Source organism: Paramisgurnus dabryanus, chromosome 3 (assembly GCF_030506205.2).
Source record: "Paramisgurnus dabryanus chromosome 3, PD_genome_1.1, whole genome shotgun sequence".
In the NCBI taxonomy this organism is placed as follows: domain Eukaryota; kingdom Metazoa; phylum Chordata; class Actinopteri; order Cypriniformes; family Cobitidae; genus Paramisgurnus; species Paramisgurnus dabryanus.
The window spans coordinates 30,773,842-30,792,223 of NC_133339.1; the positions used below are offsets into that span (position 1 = coordinate 30,773,842).

General features: G+C 42.9%; 1 protein-coding gene across 4 annotated transcripts in view; it reads left to right on the plus strand.

Annotated features, from left to right (window-relative positions):
• Positions 1–18,382, plus strand: part of prkcbb (protein kinase C, beta b) — a 173,285-nt gene that overhangs the window by 40,387 nt on the left and 114,516 nt on the right. For all 4 annotated transcript variants that reach the window (XM_065275373.2, XM_065275386.2, XM_065275367.2 and 1 more), the window contains exon 3: positions 12,794–12,876. In XM_065275373.2, coding sequence (XP_065131445.1) covers positions 12,794–12,876 — 83 coding nt within the window. The remainder of the gene's footprint in view (positions 1–12,793; positions 12,877–18,382) is intronic.

Consider the following 18,382-nt stretch of genomic DNA (forward strand, 5'->3'; position numbering starts at 1 on the left):
CTGCAGGGCTTTCAGCACCATGGACAGGTCCCAGGGAGGAATAGAAGGAGGGCGCGAGGGGTTTAGCCTACGAGCGCCTCTTAGAAATCTAACAACCAAATCATGCTGGCCAACTGTTCTGCCGTTAATAAGTGAGTGATGAGCAGAAATAGCAGCGATATCAACTTTAATGGTGGAGGGTGACAGCCTACCGTCTAACCTATGTTGAAGATATAAAAGCACGGTGTTAATAGGGCATTCTCTGGGGTCTTCGCGTTGCGAAGAGCACCAGGTGACGAAAAGGTTCCATTTAAACGCGTAAGCCCGTCTCGTAGACGGAGCTCGTGCCGCGTTGATTGTGTTAGATACCGCTTGCGGTAAATCACTTAAACCTTGCGCGCGCTCAACGACCACACATGGAGATCCCACAGGTCGGGGCGCGGGTGCCATAATGTGCCCCCTCCTTGAGAAAGAAGGTCCTTCCTCAGGGGAATCCGCCAGGGAGGGGCTGTCGCGAGGAGCATCAACTCTGGAAACCAATTCTTGCTCGTCCAATATGGGGCGATCAGTAAAAGGTTCTCCTCGTCCTGCCTGACCTTGCACAGTGTCTGTGCGATTAAGCTCACTGGGGGGAATGCGTATTTGCGCATCCCCCGAGGCCAGCTGTGTGCCAATGCGTCCACGCCGAGGCTGCCCTCGGTTAGTGAATAAAATAGGCGACAGTGGGTATCGTCCGGCGACGCAAACAGATCTATCTGCGCACGACCGAACTTCTTCCAAATTAGCTGGACCGTCTGGGGGTGGAGTCGCCATTCGCCGGGGCGCGCCGCTCGAGAAAGCGCGTCCGCCGCTGTATTGAGCGAGCCCGGAATGTGAATGGCACGAAGGGACCTCAGATGCTTCTGACTCCAAAGGAGGAGATGACGAGCGAGATGCGACAGGTGACGGGAGCGCAAACCGCCTTGACGGTTGATATACGCAACGGTCGCAGTGTTGTCGGTGCGTACTAGTACATCCTTCCCTCGCAGCTCCGTAGCGAAGCGTACGAGTCCCAGATATACTGCCCACAACTCTCGGCAATTGATATGCCAGTGCAACTGGGGTGCTGTCCACACCCCTGAAGCTGTAAGCTCGTCGTACGTGGCACCCCAGCCCGTGTCGGACGCATCTGTGTGTACAACAGCATGCTGAGCGATCTGTCTCATGGACACACCGGACCTGAGAAACGCGGGGTCCGACCACGGGGGGAATGTTAGGCGACACGCAGGTGTAATGGTTACACGATGGATGCCGGCGCGCCACGCTCTCCTCGGGACTCGATCGTGAAGCCAACGCTGAAGCGGTCTCATATGGAGCAGTCCGAGCGGTGTCACGGCCGCTGCTGCAGCCATATGCCCCAGGAGCTTCTGAAATTGTTTCAGCGGGACCGCATTCTTCCCTCGGAATGAACCGAGGCAAGTCAGAATTGACTGGACGCGCTCTTCTGTCAAACGCGCCGATAAATCGATCGAGTCCAGTTCCATCCCGAGAAAAGAGATCCTCTGCGTGGGGCAGAGTTTGCTCTTTTCCCAGTTGACCCGAAGACCCAAACGGGCGAGATGCCGAAGCGTTAAATCTCTGTGCTCGCACAGCGTCCGTCGAGAATGCGCTATTATAAGCCAATCGTCGAGGTAAGCCAATATGCGAACGCCGCTCTCTCTGAGGGGTTTTAACGCCGCCTCCACTACTTTCGTGAACACACGGGGAGAGAGGGATAGCCCGAACGGTAAAACTTTGTACTGGTATGCCCGTCCCTCGAACGCAAACCGGAGAAACGGTCTGTGACGAGGGATTATGGACACATGAAAGTACGCGTCTTTCAGGTCTATTGCCGCAAACCAATCTTGGGGGCGAATTGAATTGAATATTTGCTTCGGTGTTATCATTCTGAAGGACCTCTTCTGCAGAGATTTGTTCAGAACGCGCAAATCCAAGATCGGTCGCAACCCACCGCCTTTTTTGGGTACTATAAAATACGGGCTGTAGAAGCCCGATCTCATCTCGGTTGGAGGGACCGGCTCGATCGCGTCCTTCGCCAACAGGACTTCGACCTCTGCACGCAGTACATGTGCATCGGACGCTTTCACCGTGGTGAAACGAATGCCCGAGAATTTGGGTGTGTGCCGGATGAATTGAATTTCGTAACCGAGGCGAACAGTGCGTAAAACCCAACGAGACGGGCTGGGAAGCTGAAGCCACGCCCCCAGGGACCGTACGAGGGGAATTAACGGCACTGTCGGGGTACCCGCGGTGGGGCGGCTGAGCGGGACAGGTGGTACTGCCGGTACGTCTGCTGGGACAGCATAAGTATCTACAGTATGTGTGTGTGTGACACTGACCTGAGCCCGCTGAGGGTGACGGTCGTCTGGTCTCCTCAGCGGAGAGCACAGACTCCGAAGAGGGTGCTGGTGGTCCCGTCTCCTCAGCGGAGAGCTGGAACTCCTCAGAACACCCGCTGGCGATAGAGGAGAGGGAGGAAGAGCATGTGAATGCCCGCTCACATCTCTCTCGATCCTCTGAAGACCTGGAGAAGGAATAGGAATGCACTCTTTTTGTGGTTTTGTGGGTACCGGCTGAAAAGCCGGCGGAACAGAAACAAAAGGAAACCAAAGATTCTCCACCCGGCCCTCTACCGGTGGAGGGAGCGATGCCATCACCGTCTCCCGTAGAGTGATCCCATCCCAATCCAGGTCGCCCGTCTCAGGGCCGCTTCGTCTTCCGTTTACCACGGGAAGCGGGTGGGGCGGGCGGGGCGGGCTGTCGACGGCTGTTCCCCCTCCGTGGCCTGGAAGATGTTCTAGTGGGGGGGGCGGAGGCAGCCGCCGCAGGGCGCCCTCGGCGAGGAGCAGACGGGCCCGCCGGCGCTGGAGGGCGAGATGCAGGTCGCTTGCGCCGGGGCATGATCTGTGCGATCGCCTCTGTCTGCTTCTGGGCGGCGGAGAACTGCTGGGCAAAAGACTCCACCGACTCACCGAAGAGGCCAGCCTGTGACACTGGAGCGTCCAAAAACTTGTTCTTGTCCGCTTCCGACATGTCAGCCAGACATAGCCATAAGTGGCGTTCCTGGACCACCATCGTGGACATGGCACGACCAATCGCCTGCGCTGTCACCTTCGTAGCGCGAAGAGCCAGGTCAGTGGCAGCCCGGAGCTCCGAAAGGACAGGCGAGTCCTGTCCTCCCTCGTGCAGATCCCTCAAGGCCTTGGCTTGGTGAACCTGCAGCAACGCCATTGCGTGCAGGGCTGAGGCCGCCTCTCCACATGCCTGGTGGGCAGCGCCCGTTAAACCGGAGGACTGTCTGCAGGCACGAGAGGGGAGGGTTGGGCGGTCCTTCCAAGAGGGAGCGTGTGCCGGACACAGCTGCATCGCGACAGCACGCTCCACGGGAGGGATCCCCGTATAACCCTTAGCGGCTCCGCTGGTGAGGGAGGTGAGGGGGGAGGGCTGAAACGGCCGTAATCTCATGGAAAACGGCGACTTCCAGGTTCTAGTCAGCTCCTCGTGCACCTCGGGGAAGAAAGGCACCGGTGGAGAGGGTTGTGAAACCCGGGCAGCTCCAAAGAACCAATCATCCAGGCGGGACGGTTCGGGCTGAGGGGGGGGAACCCACTCTAACCCTACGGTCTCCGCCGCTCGAGCGAGCACGGCCACCATCTCTGGATCGAACTCCGGCGTCCCAACCCGACCAGAGGGAGGAAGGGCGTCGGGGTCCACGTCAGGGGGAGGAGGCCCACCCTCGGATGCTGCGGCGTCGGTGGACCCGGAGGGCGGCACGATGGATTCTAGAGACATCGTAGAACACGATGCTGAAGTCTCCATCGGCACATCAACCGGCTGTGGATGAGGAGGCTGAGAGCCTGAGGACGAATCCCCCGCTCGGCTCAGCACAGTGATGCGCAGGTCGTCTTTTGAGAGCTTCACAGCCGCACCGTGGCGGCGTTCAGCACTCGCATGACGAGGGTTGCGTTTTTCCCGGAGGAAAGACAACCGTCTGCGCAAATCCACAAGGGACATGTTCTCGCAGTGAGAACACTTACCCCCAGCGAACGCTGCCTCTGCGTGCTCGATGCCCAAACACGAAAGACAACGCTCGTGACCGTCCTTCGGACCCATGTACTTGCCGCACCCAAGATCGCACGGACGAAAAGCCATCCTGAAAAGGACGCTGATGTCCGGATATACGAGAGAGTGGCTGCCTTTAACAAGGCACAAAGCTCTCTCGTATCACTCTTTTAGGGAAATTCACTCAGATGCTTAGTTGATGAGCGCACAGGAAGGCAACGCACACACAAAACTCAAAACAAAATAAAGATGTGGAGTCGTGGAATTAAGCGAAGCGTCCGCTGTGGTACTGCTAGTCCAACCAACTTCAGCAATCGAATCCCACCAGAGTAGAGTAGCTTCTCAGTAGCAGATACTGCCGGCTTTCGAAGCGATAAAAAGCTAATTTCCTCATTTGCACCTGCTGCTTATATACGCACCTGGCGGGGCGGCGCCAGCATTATGCAAATATCTCAATGCCAAGTTCATTGGCGTTTTAGTAGTATTCGAAGCAGATTGGTCTCTCTAAGCGAGTTCCCAATTCGTCGGTCACGACGTGACGTCGTAGTGACCGACTGAAAGGGAACCATTTTGTACAAATGTATCATCTTGCAAATATTAAAATGAATCAGTAAGACAAAAGTATTAATCTGATCTGTATCATGTGACATTTCTAAACGGTGCTAGGCTAAATGCTAACACTTTCACGACGCACTGCACAAAGATTAAGTGCACGCATTGAAAAAAGATAGGTATGTTTTAAGTTGAGGTAAGAACATAGTAAAATATTGAAAAACTGTGGTAAGCTTTTGAAATATCTTTGAACATTCAGCAGTCATTACCCATGTCATGTAAAATTTTCAATAAAATCACATTTACACAGATGCCTTTATCCATTGCATTCAAGCTGTACATTGTATCTGTATTGGGAATCAAACCCCTGACCTTTGTTTTGCTAACATAATGTTTACCTATTGAGCAGCAGGAGCACAATGCCAGTTCAATTTATTACATAATTAAGTCAAATACAGTTAAACTAGACATTTATGAAGACTTAAAAATAACACCCAGGCTGTAATGTAACATTAAATGGAAAAACTATAATATCAATATATTTATTTTATGTGTACTAATGTATAATACTTATGATTAGGTTGTCCTTAAATCTTCCCCTTTCTAAGGAGAAAAACAAGACTTTTAAAACATTCATCCACCTCTTTAAGCTCAAGTTGATATAGCTGTAATACATTATTATGGTCCTGAGGAGCTCATGATGTTGCACTGTGAGAACTATCTTTTGCATGCTGCAGGATATTTTTACTAGTAAACAAGCACGCAGGCTCTTGTATTCTCCTGATCCACATTTTTTCTGACAGCTGGGCTGAACTGAACATCTAGTCATCTTTGGGATAACGTAGGATCACTAGCATCTCTGTGCGGTGTAAAATAAAATCGTGAAAGGTTCTTCTGCGGTTCCTACGTCCAGACTCTGCTTGCTATAACTGGAGGCTCTTTTTTAAGGTTCACAGTTGTCCAGAAGGCAGAAACGCTTGGATGTTGAGTGCATGTGTGTTTGTGTGGGTGTATTCGGGTATGTGTGTGCTCGATCTGTTAGTGTGCAAGTACGTGGGTGGGTGTGCGCTATTGCTGTTTGTCTACATGCGACTGGCTGTTTAGCAGCGGAGAATGAGCTCTTGTGTTTTTGTGAATTTTTACCAGCTTTAAGTTAATTGAATTTATCACTCAAGTTAGGACATCTTCCGGGACAGAAGTTTGGTGCTGTTACTGGGGTTTAGCATGGGTGCGAGCTGCTTGTGTGGCATGGATATTTAATGGGCTGTTTAATTATGAAGGGACGCAGGCTGCTACATGAGCCGTGCTCTCGTTGTGACCTTTTACGAGTGGCGGAGAGATAAAGAGTTTGGGAAACTCCTTCCGAGGCAGATTGTTTCCCACCAGGCTGGCCGTTATGTAACCGTGTACTCAATAGGCCCTTTGAAGAGAGGCGTTTAGACGCCAGGCTTTGCTTCACCTTTGGTGTGCCATCACCCTCGCTAAGAGCAGAAAAAAACCTTCTGAATGCATGAACCATGTACTGTAGAGAAATATCAAAAAGAGTCATTACAGCTTTTTTACTTGTAAGCTAATTTCTGTATATAGCAATTTCTGTACTGTATGTAGTAGACAAGCAAAAGCAACTATGTTACCCAAAATATGAACTTATAATTGAATCCTTGCTTGCACTATGCAGTATTGTTTGATGTCAATGTCACTAATATTGTTTATACAATCGGATTTAAGAATGGCCTGCTGTTTCCTCTGAATCTGGAATCAGCGCTCCAGTTTGAGAAAGATATTGATCACCAGTCTGACAGAAAAGTTCAATTTACTTAAATATACACTCTAAAACTGGCTGGGTTATTTTTAACCCATTATAGGTAAATATTAGACAGAACTAGGGCTGTCCAAATTAATGCGTTTACGTAAATTCATGCGTTTTAAAGCAACATGCAGTTTCTGACCCTATAAGCCAAGCACGTTGTTGTATAAACTGAAATGCAGCCTTGGACAGTAAATAGTCATTAAACATCTAAAATGACCTTTATTTTCTGAAGTGTACCGTCCCAAATGCTTCATATAATTCAAATGATGCGTGTCCATTAGGGTTGTGCCGATAGACGATAGTATCGTGTATCGACGATCTTCAGACATATCGCCAACGGCAGGCTTTCATGGCGATAGTTGTGACGATAGTTGGCGAATGGTTACTATTATTATTATTATCATAATAGTTTTACATTAACATCCACAATGCATGCTTTTCCTCGCATGAGGGTTTGTGGGCTTCACTTTACGCGGAAGGCTTGTAAAGAGAGAATTCCTTCTTGCACGTACCTGCACTTAATGTGCGCGTCTTGGACTCCTCCTAGCACCCGCGTCATGACCAGCTGCGCTTCTCTCTGTCTCACGTGCAGCCGCTCTCGCGTCTGTCCAAAGTCTAAACATAAACTAAAGTAGTAATCCTTATGTCTTTGTTCAGTTTAATGCATTTCATGCGAGCTGAGGCAAACTTTACTTTTTGTTTAAAATATGACCCGCTGCATGGCGCCTCTCAAACTTTCGCGTACGTGCAAAGAGCTGCGCTCTGTCCGAAGTCAGATCACTAGGTATTAATCCTGTTTATGATATGCATTTCAAGGATTTAAGGAGTTGTAGCAATACATCCCTTGTGTTTATTATATGTTTGTGTTTGTATGATCGCGTTCCGCTGGACCGATGCGTTTAAAAAGGCTCATCTGAGAGCACCACTGCTTGACACGTGTAGCCTTCTGCAACAGCACTAAGCAAATGCATTGAATTGTTTGTATGTGCGTGCGCAGATGCATGTTTTTACAGTTATTAAGTAATTATGGTTAGGGTTTTAATGACGCGCTCGCATTAATGGCATCAGTTTTAAGAAGGTTGCGGTCATGACGGTGTTGCTGTTTTTTATTTTGTCCACCCATCAAGTGACTTGTTTTAATGAGTAAAAAATTAACAAATAAAAAAATTTGTAAACTACTGCCCCGCCCCCCGATACTATTGTGTATCGCCGATCTCACAGGCTGACGATAGGACGATCTCAAAATAGGGCATATCGCCCAACACTAGTGTCCATCCACTTGCACGTCATGCGATTTTGGTATTGTTTTTAAACATGCAGAATTAGAAAATAAGCAGGACTTACTTGATGTTAAGTTCGGTACCTGATTGATGTTAAAGGAATAGTCTACTCATTTTCAATATTAAAATATGTTATTACCTTAACTAAGAAGAGTTGATACATCCCTCTATCATCTTAGTGCGTGCACGTAAGCGCTGGAGCGCGCTGCTACACTTCGATAGCATTTAGCTTAGCCCCATTCATTCAACAACGTTTTTCCTATTTAAGACGAGTAGTTATACGAGCAAGTTTGGTGGTACAAAATAAAACGTAGCGATTTTCTAAGCGGATTTAAAAGAGGAACTATATTGTATGGCATAATAGCCATACAGTACTTCAACTCGCCTGAAAAATCCGCTCCCCTTCTCCCTCTCATAATGGGAGAGGGAGGGTGTTACTGCACCGAGTCGAAGAACTCCCAAAAGTGCTGTTCCGCCATACAATATAGTTCCTCTTTTAAATCCGCTAAGAAAAGCGCTACGTTTTATTTTGTACCACCAAACTTGCTCGTATAACTACTCGTCTTAAATAGGAAAAACGTTGATGTGTTTGGTCACTTCTAACTTTATCTCTAAGTGGTACCATTGAATGAATGGGGCTAAGCTAAATGCTATCGAAGTGTAGAAGCGCGCTCCAGCGCTTACGTGCACGCACTAAGATGATAGAGGGATGTATCAACTCTTCTTAGTTAAGGTAATAACATAGTTTAATATTGAAAATGAGTAGACTATTCCTTTAAAAGAGTTATTAAGAGCGACAACCTTTCTCGCGCTGACTGACACATCTGAAGCGCGTGCACACAGATATAATCTGTTATGTCTTAAGTAAACATTTGATATAACTGTTGAGGAAAAATATCTGATGTATAACATTTAGATTCTTGCATTACAATAGATCTTACAACTGTCTGTGTCTCAGTGTCAATCAAACAATAAAAGCAAGAAAAAAGTTCAGTTTTAAAGCTGCGGTAGGTACCTCTGGAGGATTGGGATGATTTTGAATGTTTACAATTTGAATGCCCCTCCCACACAACACCAGTATTATTGTGAACGCATACTAAGCAAGCATACTTAGATTACTTACATAACACTCAGAAATACATTCAATGGTTGATAAAGCATGTGGCAAGCTCTGCATCCAGCTTGAACCCTTTAAATCTTGTATATTCCTCCACCTTTCATATGCCGGTCCGATATTGATCCTAGTTTTATTACGGGCACGGTCTGAGGAATCCGAAGTTTATTTAGTGAATGTTCTCTCCCCGATCACGCTGCATTCAATTTAACACACCTGTGCACTTCAGGCAGATGCATGTGATAATGTAACGTGCTCGTGGGGGGATCGGGGATCTGTGGATGAACTTAAACAGTCTGATTTATGTTGTTCTATCGGAGCATAGTGTCGGTTTCAGTGAATATGATAAAAAATATCTTACCAACTGCAGCTTTAAGCTTATGCTTGTACAAATTAAAATATTCTCAATTCTGAAAATTTTGGGGTCGTTTACACAAAGTTTTGCAACTGTAAACTGGAAAGTTTTTGTGGCTGTTCCTTTCGGATCCGGGGAAGATCCTTGGAAATGCAAGATGGGTTTCAATTAGGGATGGGCGATATGGCCTAAAATCCATATTGCGTTATACATTGCAGCCTCTTGCGATAGCGATATGTATTGCGATATAATAATTTCAATAGACTCATTTCAGAACAGGTTATATAGACCCTTAGAAAAGCCAAACTGCTAAAAAAAGTAAGTAAAAGTAAACCGTTATGGCCAGATTAGTCTTGTTACCTCTCTTAGCTGGAACTTTTGCCTGACACACTCTACAGCAGGGGTGTCCAGACTTTTTTGTGTGGTGATCTACTTTTAAATGATAAAGCCGACAAGATCTATCTGCTAAAAAACACAGTTAATTATTTTTATAACACTAAACACTTTAAATGCTTGTAAGGACTATACTGCATATATACTGCATGTTTCACAATTACTAGACCATAATGCCAATTTCCCGCGTGGAGCAGCAGTTAACTTATGTGCGATCTACCAGCATTGCCGTATTGGACACCCTTGCTCTACAGAGTATATTTTCCTGCTGCTTGTTGGACGGCTTAAATCCAAATAATGTTGCATCTGTCTTTTTCACGAGTTCCTCTGTTTCGCTGACGCTTTCATCCATGTTTATTCGGCTGCAGCGCGTGGCTCTAAAGTTCGCGGGTAGATTGTGTCATCAACACGCATTATCGCGATAGTGCAATAGATTTAAAATCTCTATCGTATGCCAATTTTCTATCGTTTATATTGCATATTGTTTATATTGCCCATCCCTAGTTTCAATTCAAAGTAATGTTTTTTGATAACAACGTCTTGTTGTCTCTGTGTAAACTACATAAACTTGAATCTGTTATAATGATGACATCATATGTTAATTCAGTCTATAAGCATGTGCAACTGAAAGTATACCCAAAACAACAATAGTGGCCGGCAGGACTGTGTTTGTGCTGGTCAAGCATCCTACCACATTGCCAATCTGAACAATGTCTATCATTGTCTTGATTGTTTGTATTTATCGCTCTGTAGAAGAACAATCCTCCTCCTTTTACTGAATAAGTCTTCTTCCAAATCTGTTTTTGTTTCTCTAGTCTCTCTCACTAGACAAAATCTGTGTGGGTGACAGTGGCTGTTTAGTCTATCTTAGAAGTTTTGCTGTTGTATTTTGGCCACAGTTACTGTCGACTTGTGTGGATTCCTGTGAGAGTACTGTAAATGTGAGAGACTTCTTATGTAATATCCAACAAGAAAACCGCTATTATTGCTCAAGCCTGATAGGGATCAGAAATATCCATGCTGTTAAAAAGCATACATCAAATACACAATGACCTTCAATGACCTGTATAAAATAATGCACTTATGATGACCTCATTGTCACAACGTAGAAGTTCAGCACAGTACATGTTTGTATAGGACTCATTGCTTCTATAGGTCTGAAGCCCATTGGCTGCTGGCCTGCTATCGCTATCGACATACCAATATAAAGTAAATTACAATAAAGTCAAAGATTTCGCCTGTGACATGCTCTGCTTTTATGGTCTATTTCATGTATATTTAAAATTTGCTCGCTGTGAAGTATCGATACAATGATTCTGATGCATTTTTGAAGGTAGCGTGACGAATCGCAGTGGATCCATATGGAAAGGATGCATGTGATGCGCATAAAGTACGTAGAGTGAAAAGTAGCATTGTATACTTGACTTTCCATGTCAGTGCCTAGGGCACCACATACTCTCTGTCTGTCTGTCTCTCTTCCTCTTTCGATTAATTCAGAATGAAAGCGCAGATATCTTATCTTCTTATCTGAAACTGCTGCAAACGGCGAGTCATGAAGTTAAAGTAGCGTTGCACAAAAAAGACTACATGTAATCTCGTAAGCAATCTATAATAAAGCTATTGCTATTTTCAATGAAGTGTGCACTGCTTTATTAGCCGCTCTCCTATAATACAGTTATGCATTTGGGAAGAAAGACGACAGAGAGCTGCAGGTGAAAAGTGTGTCTAGGAAAAGATATTTAGAGCTAATTAGCTGTCACACTAATAATCTGATTTCTATAGGGAAATAGTAAAAATAATAATAATAATAATGTAAAAAATGTAATTCAAAATTATCTTGTATCGTGATGCGTCATTGTATTTAGAAAATTGTTGCCGATAAACAGCACTAGTGTGTCAAACATAGGCTGCTTAAATATGTGTCTCATTCCACTCCTTATTTCAGCATCAGGCTTGAATTTGCAGGCTAGCGGGGACCTTGATCCACTAAAGATTGGACAACCAATGACTCGATTACCTGTGACATGTTTATGACAGTCACGCAGTAAAACATAGCTGGTGTCACAGCATAGCTGTATAACACGCCCTGACTGATATCCTTCTGCAATCGTAGGTGTCATACATCATTAAATCCTATAGCTAGTAAATAGCAGGATGCCTTTATGAAATATGTGTGCGCTGTTGCTTATTTCTGAGAACCTGAGACACTAAAGACATGACAACATTTCTGGTAAACCATCATAGGGACCAGCTAATGCATTTTTCTAGGCCATTTTTAGGTATCAATGCCCATTGATCCTGAGCCTGCTTTGACATAGGGGCTGTTTACACCTGGTATTAAGATGCGTTTTCGTCGATCGGATCACAAGTGGACGAGGGACACATTCTGTTTACACCTGGTATTTAAATCCGTCTCTTTTTCCACTTTCGACCGCTTCTGTCCTGATAACTGATGAGAGGGGATGGTCTGTGGAGACTGTGGGCGAGTCCCTCTGCTGTCATTTAAACACGAGTGGGAGTAATGACGGGTTTAAATGGACGCAAACTAATATTATTATTGTGTTGTTAGTAAACATGCTGCACAGTGTTTTTTACGTGTATATATATAAGAGCTTTCTCTGATATTTCAGCACAATTAATAAAATAAGATCAACGCTTGCAAAATAAAACTAATGAAAGACGTGGAGATCAGCCGCTTTAGTTTTATCAATGTAATCCTAAAGATACGGCTGTACTGTTTGCGCTACAAGTCAGAAGAGACGTAAAACATTGTGCTCAGTACCACAGATTACATAAATGGGTGGGGAGAAGGCAGTCTTGTGTGTCTGTTCGAACACATTTAACCACATGTGCGTTTACACTACAAAAGCAATCCGATCAAAATGGTTGTCGACTACCTCTGTAGACGAGCTCAGTGTTTTGAACACTGTTTACACCTGTCTTTAGCATCGTCCACTTCTTAATAGTGTAAACGGCCTCATAGATACACAACATAATGCATAGGCCTATATTTTTCTTATTTTGAAAGATGGCTGTAGTGAGGCCCTGTGCGGTGCAATATTGTGATGGGATTCATTTCAAACTCATAAGGTCTTAGCTAAACTCTGGGCATTATGTGTTATCAAACAGATTTCTTTTCAGAGCAGGTATATGTCTGTGGGTGCAATTTTCTCTGATTCTAAATGTCTCTCTCTCTTTTCTTCTTTTAGTCTGTTGCTTTGTGGTACACAAGCGTTGCCATGAATTCGTCACCTTCTCCTGCCCTGGAGCAGATAAGGGTCCTGCGTCAGATGTGAGTAATGAAATCTCTTCCTCTCACTTTCTGTGTTTCTATAACCCCTCTTTTCCTTCCTTATTTTCTCTGTCTATCAATTCTATGTAGGAAAAAGAAAATGAGGGGCAGTTGTTGTCCTCTGGTAAATCTGATCAGATGTACTGTCAATAACCCTTTGCATTTCCAGTAAAGGCGCTGGAAAGTTGGGGCCCATCTATTTGATTTGATCCGAGTCATATACTAGCATTTATACAAGCATTTTAACAGCAAGTATACAGCACATTCCCCAGTTTATACTGTCAGCTACACAGGAAGTCAATCCACACAGGGGAATAGAGCAGCTATGAGAGTGAAATGATTGTTTTGAATCTGTATTCATTTTAAAATCTTACCCTGTGGTCCTTATGTTTTAATAACTGTCTTTACAACAAGAAAATAGAGAGGAAGAACAAAAGGGCAAACAAGAAAACAGATGACTAGAAAAAAGAGCAAAACTGCTCTGCCAAAAAATTAATAATAGGTATAATACGTTCTTCACTCCAAGCAAATCCATGCATCTCTATTTGTACCCAGCACCAATGAGATACTCTAGATCAGAGTGGTAATGACCACCTTCACTTAGTGCAAGGGCTGTTACGGTAACAGTATTACCGTGCTACTGACATGCCAACCACATGGATGACAAGAAACCATAACAACCACGGTTTTCATGTTAAATTCAGTAAGCTATGCCCTTCTTGTTTTTCACATCATTCATGTCTAATTAAGGTCAAATAAACTGTCAAGAGTAAAGAGGGTAATTTGTTTTTTTGTAAATTTTTCAATTCAAAATGTAATACTAGGCTATTCATATTTCATAAATCATACAGTGAATGTGTGAAAAGCCTTGAGCATGCAAAGTGAAACTGAGATGACAGAGTTAGCGTCATCTGCCTCTAAGTGCAGTTTTAAAGTTTAAAATAATTTTAACAAAAATACAAAGCGGCATAATACAACTGATTGCTTGGCAACATTAAAAGCGCTTTAAATAAAAACCTTTTAAGGTTCTATCTTGTGTATCTACAACATCCGCACCGCGGATGAGCGAGTTGCAGCCAATTATACGCCCGCCGGTGGCTTTATTGTTAACTGACTGAACACTTGACTTTCACCTGGGCATTTAGATATGCAAGTTTTTTATGAACCTTATGAACATCTGCTGACTCGATTGTTTCAGCACGTCCTCTACATTATTACGGAGAGTCTGCTTTATTAAAGTGCCAGTCAGGTCCAATTTCTAAGCTTCCTAATATTGTTAAGGAGTCCCTGACAACTGGTTTAAATGCATGCAAGGTCAAAAAACACTGTTATTTTCTCAAAATATAAATTTAATATTACCCCATTTTTCAGAGACACCCAAATGATTTGTGTGAAGCCGTTCAACGATTGGGTCTGCCTAAACCCCACCTTTCGGTAGCCTACTCTGGTCTTGATTGGTCAACTGACACAGCACAGTCCAACAATAGTGCAACATGCATTGATCTAGTGCTAACGTGACTTACTGACAACACATTAGCGACATCAATACACATCATTCATCAATAATCCAAGTTATAAATAAACGATGACAGACACTTACATTTTTACACCTATGTAAGCAAGTTTGTAAGCTAACCGGGCCACAGCTAAACCGTGAACAGTAACTGCAAAATGCGTTAGCTAGCTGCTAGAGCATTTTTTGACAAGACAAGAGTTTGAAAACACATTATTCATCATGTATGTAAGCTAACCGGGCCACAGCTAAACAGTAAACAGTAACTGCAACGTGTTAGCCAGTTGCTAGCACAACTTACTTTCTGATAAGACATTACAGTAAACTAGACATTCAGAACACTTGGGGGGAAAATAAACACATAACATAATAGTCATACTTACAGGTTTTGGTTAGGAGATGCATGCTGTTCCAAATAAAGTTGGTACTGAACCATCTTTCATGGCCAAACATTTAGTGAATCCCGCCTTGAAGAAATAATTTTAACCACGGATTCTTCATATCTTCATTCTTTGGTAGTGAAAACAACACAAACTTGCCTTTACAGCTAAAAAAAAAAGATGTTAACACACTTACTAGCTGAATTGTCTGTGGGCAGGTAAGGGTTTTTGTTTCTTGTGGGCAAGACTTTAGGTGGTGATTATATGAAGTGTTGCCTTGATACGTAAACAGAAAAAAGGTGCGAGATTCGAAAATTTTTATAGACTCGTTTCAGCGATTCAGAGTCGACTCCGTATTTACAGTAGAAGCCAATAACTTTATTAATTGTGCACTTTTTTTGTTAAACTACTTTGCAAATCGTTTACATTAATGGACAGCTATGACACACTGCAATACAGGTAATTGTCAATATTGGATCTGTCTGGCACTCTAACAGCTTTTTGTTCGCTCTGCGTCAAGCTTAACGTTTTGGTTCTGTACTTTTTTACTCCCATATCTAGATATTTTCGACCAAGGAACACACAGTATATAATGTATGTTGGTTGTATAAACGTTAATTTATCTACTAATATATTATTGAAAAAGCCCTAAATTATATGCATTGCCTACTGTGTTGCATTTGTACATTTACAGGTGCACAAATACTGGCTAATTTGAATTTCATTAAGACGCTGCTTTGTTCTGTATTGACCATGGCTCTGTAAATTGCACTTAACAAGCCTAAATGATTCTCTTCAATTTATTGTTGTTTTTTACAAAAATATATATTTAAGTTTTTTTTAAGCGTTAATCTTTTTCTCATACATGGAAAGACATGTAACACCCTGCGTTCTACCTCCTTATTGTTCTAGATTTAAATAAGCATTTTACATGAATAATTTTAAGAAACAAAGGCAGTAAAACCACATACCGCACTAGTGAGCCAAGCAAAATGACTGCAAAGGAAATTCCTTTGACCACGACAACCCTACTTAGTGCTATGAAGACCATTCGAATGACAGCTCAGTCATTACTGGAAGTGATAGTAAATGAGGGAGTTACTGGAAATGGCTTTCCCTTTTGAATTGGTCTAATGAACTATACATTTCTTGATCAGTTCTTGATTCTTTGTCTCTTTAAACCACATAATTGGGCCATTTTTGATAAGTAATGTGTCTCTCATTACAGTAGCTAATGCTTGTTTTTAATGGAAAGAAAAGCATTAGTCTATTGGCTGAGGCTCCACAGCACTAATCTTGTTTTTGTTGTGTTGCATGATTCTGTGTCTTATGTCAGCCATCGCGACTTATTCAGATCGTAGGGGTTTTTATTTGACATTGAAGTTAAAAAAAAGTATGTTACTTATTTGGCAAAGCAGCGGTTGACCTTTGCTAAGTCAATTATTCCCTCAGCTCTCAGAAGAGTCTAGAGTTGTTCCCTTAAATAGAGTATCTTAATATTTACACAGTACACCCAGAAGAGTTTCACTGGTGTAGCTGACACACAATACACAATGGGTTTCAAAGTAAGCCTAGTGTTGTTAGTACATATTCACCCTTCAGTCCACTTTACTGATCAGCTGTTTCCTATGACTTCTCCAAAGAGCTTCATTCATGGCAACAAAATGCACCTTTTCATCTTCCTACAGAGCCACAAAGCTCAGATTTATGGCCAGTTCTGTTTCTAGGCTTTTTATTCTCCAACGGCATTGAAGAGCTGCCAAAAACCTCATGCGCCGTGGTCTAGTAAACCAGCCATCTTATCAGTTTGGCCTTGTGACATTGTCATTAGTTTTTCTTGTAATGATCTGCTAGTTAGTCTCAGAAGAGCCACTAAAGAGAATTGTAGGTATAAATATAGTCAAAGTCAAAGACAGACAAGCAAGATATACTCTGAGATGTTTTCCAAAGGATTCGTTTTAGACTTCAATTATAGAAGTGGGCTAATTAGACATTCATCAAGGGATTTCTGTACCAGTAGTCTCATTAAACTCACATCCACATCCGGAGAACTCTATATCACATTAAAGCAATAGATCATAAAACATAAAAAAATCAGTTATTAGTTATAAAACTGTAAGACAAATAACTTTTGTTGTCCAGTTTTACAAAAGAAAATAAGTTTAGAACAACTTTGACTTCATTAACTCACAGAATTTCTATTTTTTTACTTTTTAAATCTATCTCTGATTGTAAATTAAAAGCCAGACTGTTGGTGGCGTTTAATGCACAGACTTTAGGTTCCCAGAGGAAAGTCTTATTGCTCAGAAGATGCTCTCTCATAGCTTAGAAAATTTTGAGTGTTTTTTCAACTTAGTTTTAGATCCTAGCAAGCAATTTTGTTTTTAAAAGACATCTAAAGCCCGGGATACACTGCACGATTATTTGCTGTCCCAGACTAAAGATTGCCAACGTGAAACAATCGTCGTGATTTCTGTGATCGTGGCTCTTCATCAGTGGTCCTATGTCGTACAGTGAGAGAGGTTCAAAGACGCCGTTTTCCCGGTCTTGCATCCAAAGATAGCCTACGATAGTTTTCTAACAGTGTCAGAAATTCGGCATGATCACCGCACAGTGTGTTTGCTGGTACGACCTGCGCGCTGGTATTTGTTTCCCATGAGCGAATGCTGGTGACGTTGCGCAACGTGTGACGCTGCCGCCAAAGCTTCCGTGTCATCATCGTACAGTCTACATGCCTCTCGTACCCGAGTTTAAACGATACATGTCGCATAGTGTGATAAGCTTATGATCTTATAGGAGGGCAAAAATCCTGCAGTGTATTCCGGGCTAAATAGCCATCTAAACACAGTCCAGATGTCTAGGCTAAAACAAGGCAAAGTTTGCGCTGTCATTAACGATTTAATAGATGTCTTACCATAGACCAAAATAAATGAAACAAAAAGTAACAAAAGAAAACCAATTACCCTGTAATATAACTGTTGACTTAGCTTACATAATGGAATAAAACCACACAAGTTTTTTTTAATGCAAAAACAACAAAACCTAATTCAAGGTTATTTTGACTAGAAACGGGTTACTCATAGCCAAACTATATTGTGTCTATAGAAAACCTAGATGGTAAAATGGCAGATATTGCTGGCTTAGATGTTTCTCATAAAATTGCTTATGGGAAATAAAATAGAGGCAATGAGACAAATGTGAAAATCAATTTATTAATATTTTAATTAATTATTATTAAAAATATATTCTATAAATCTGGATTTGGGTAAATTTAGTAAACATGTTTAAGTTCACATTAAAATTTTCATTGATCAGTTTGTGACCGGTTGAAATCTCACCAGAAAAATTCAGTCTTTTCTGTGAGGAGAAATATCTGAGACACAGGGGACTTAAGCAAAACTTTCTAGTTGCTCTCTATTAAATCTCATTAGCCTTGTTTCCATTAATGATTTGCCCAAAACTTTAGCGTAAATTACATAATAGAACTATAGAATTTTTTTATTGTTCAAATGTTTTATTGCAATGCAAAATTGAAACCGCATCGCACAGACTGATATGCAGATGACATCAAAATACAGAGAGCGATTACCATGGGGCACATTTTCAATTCACT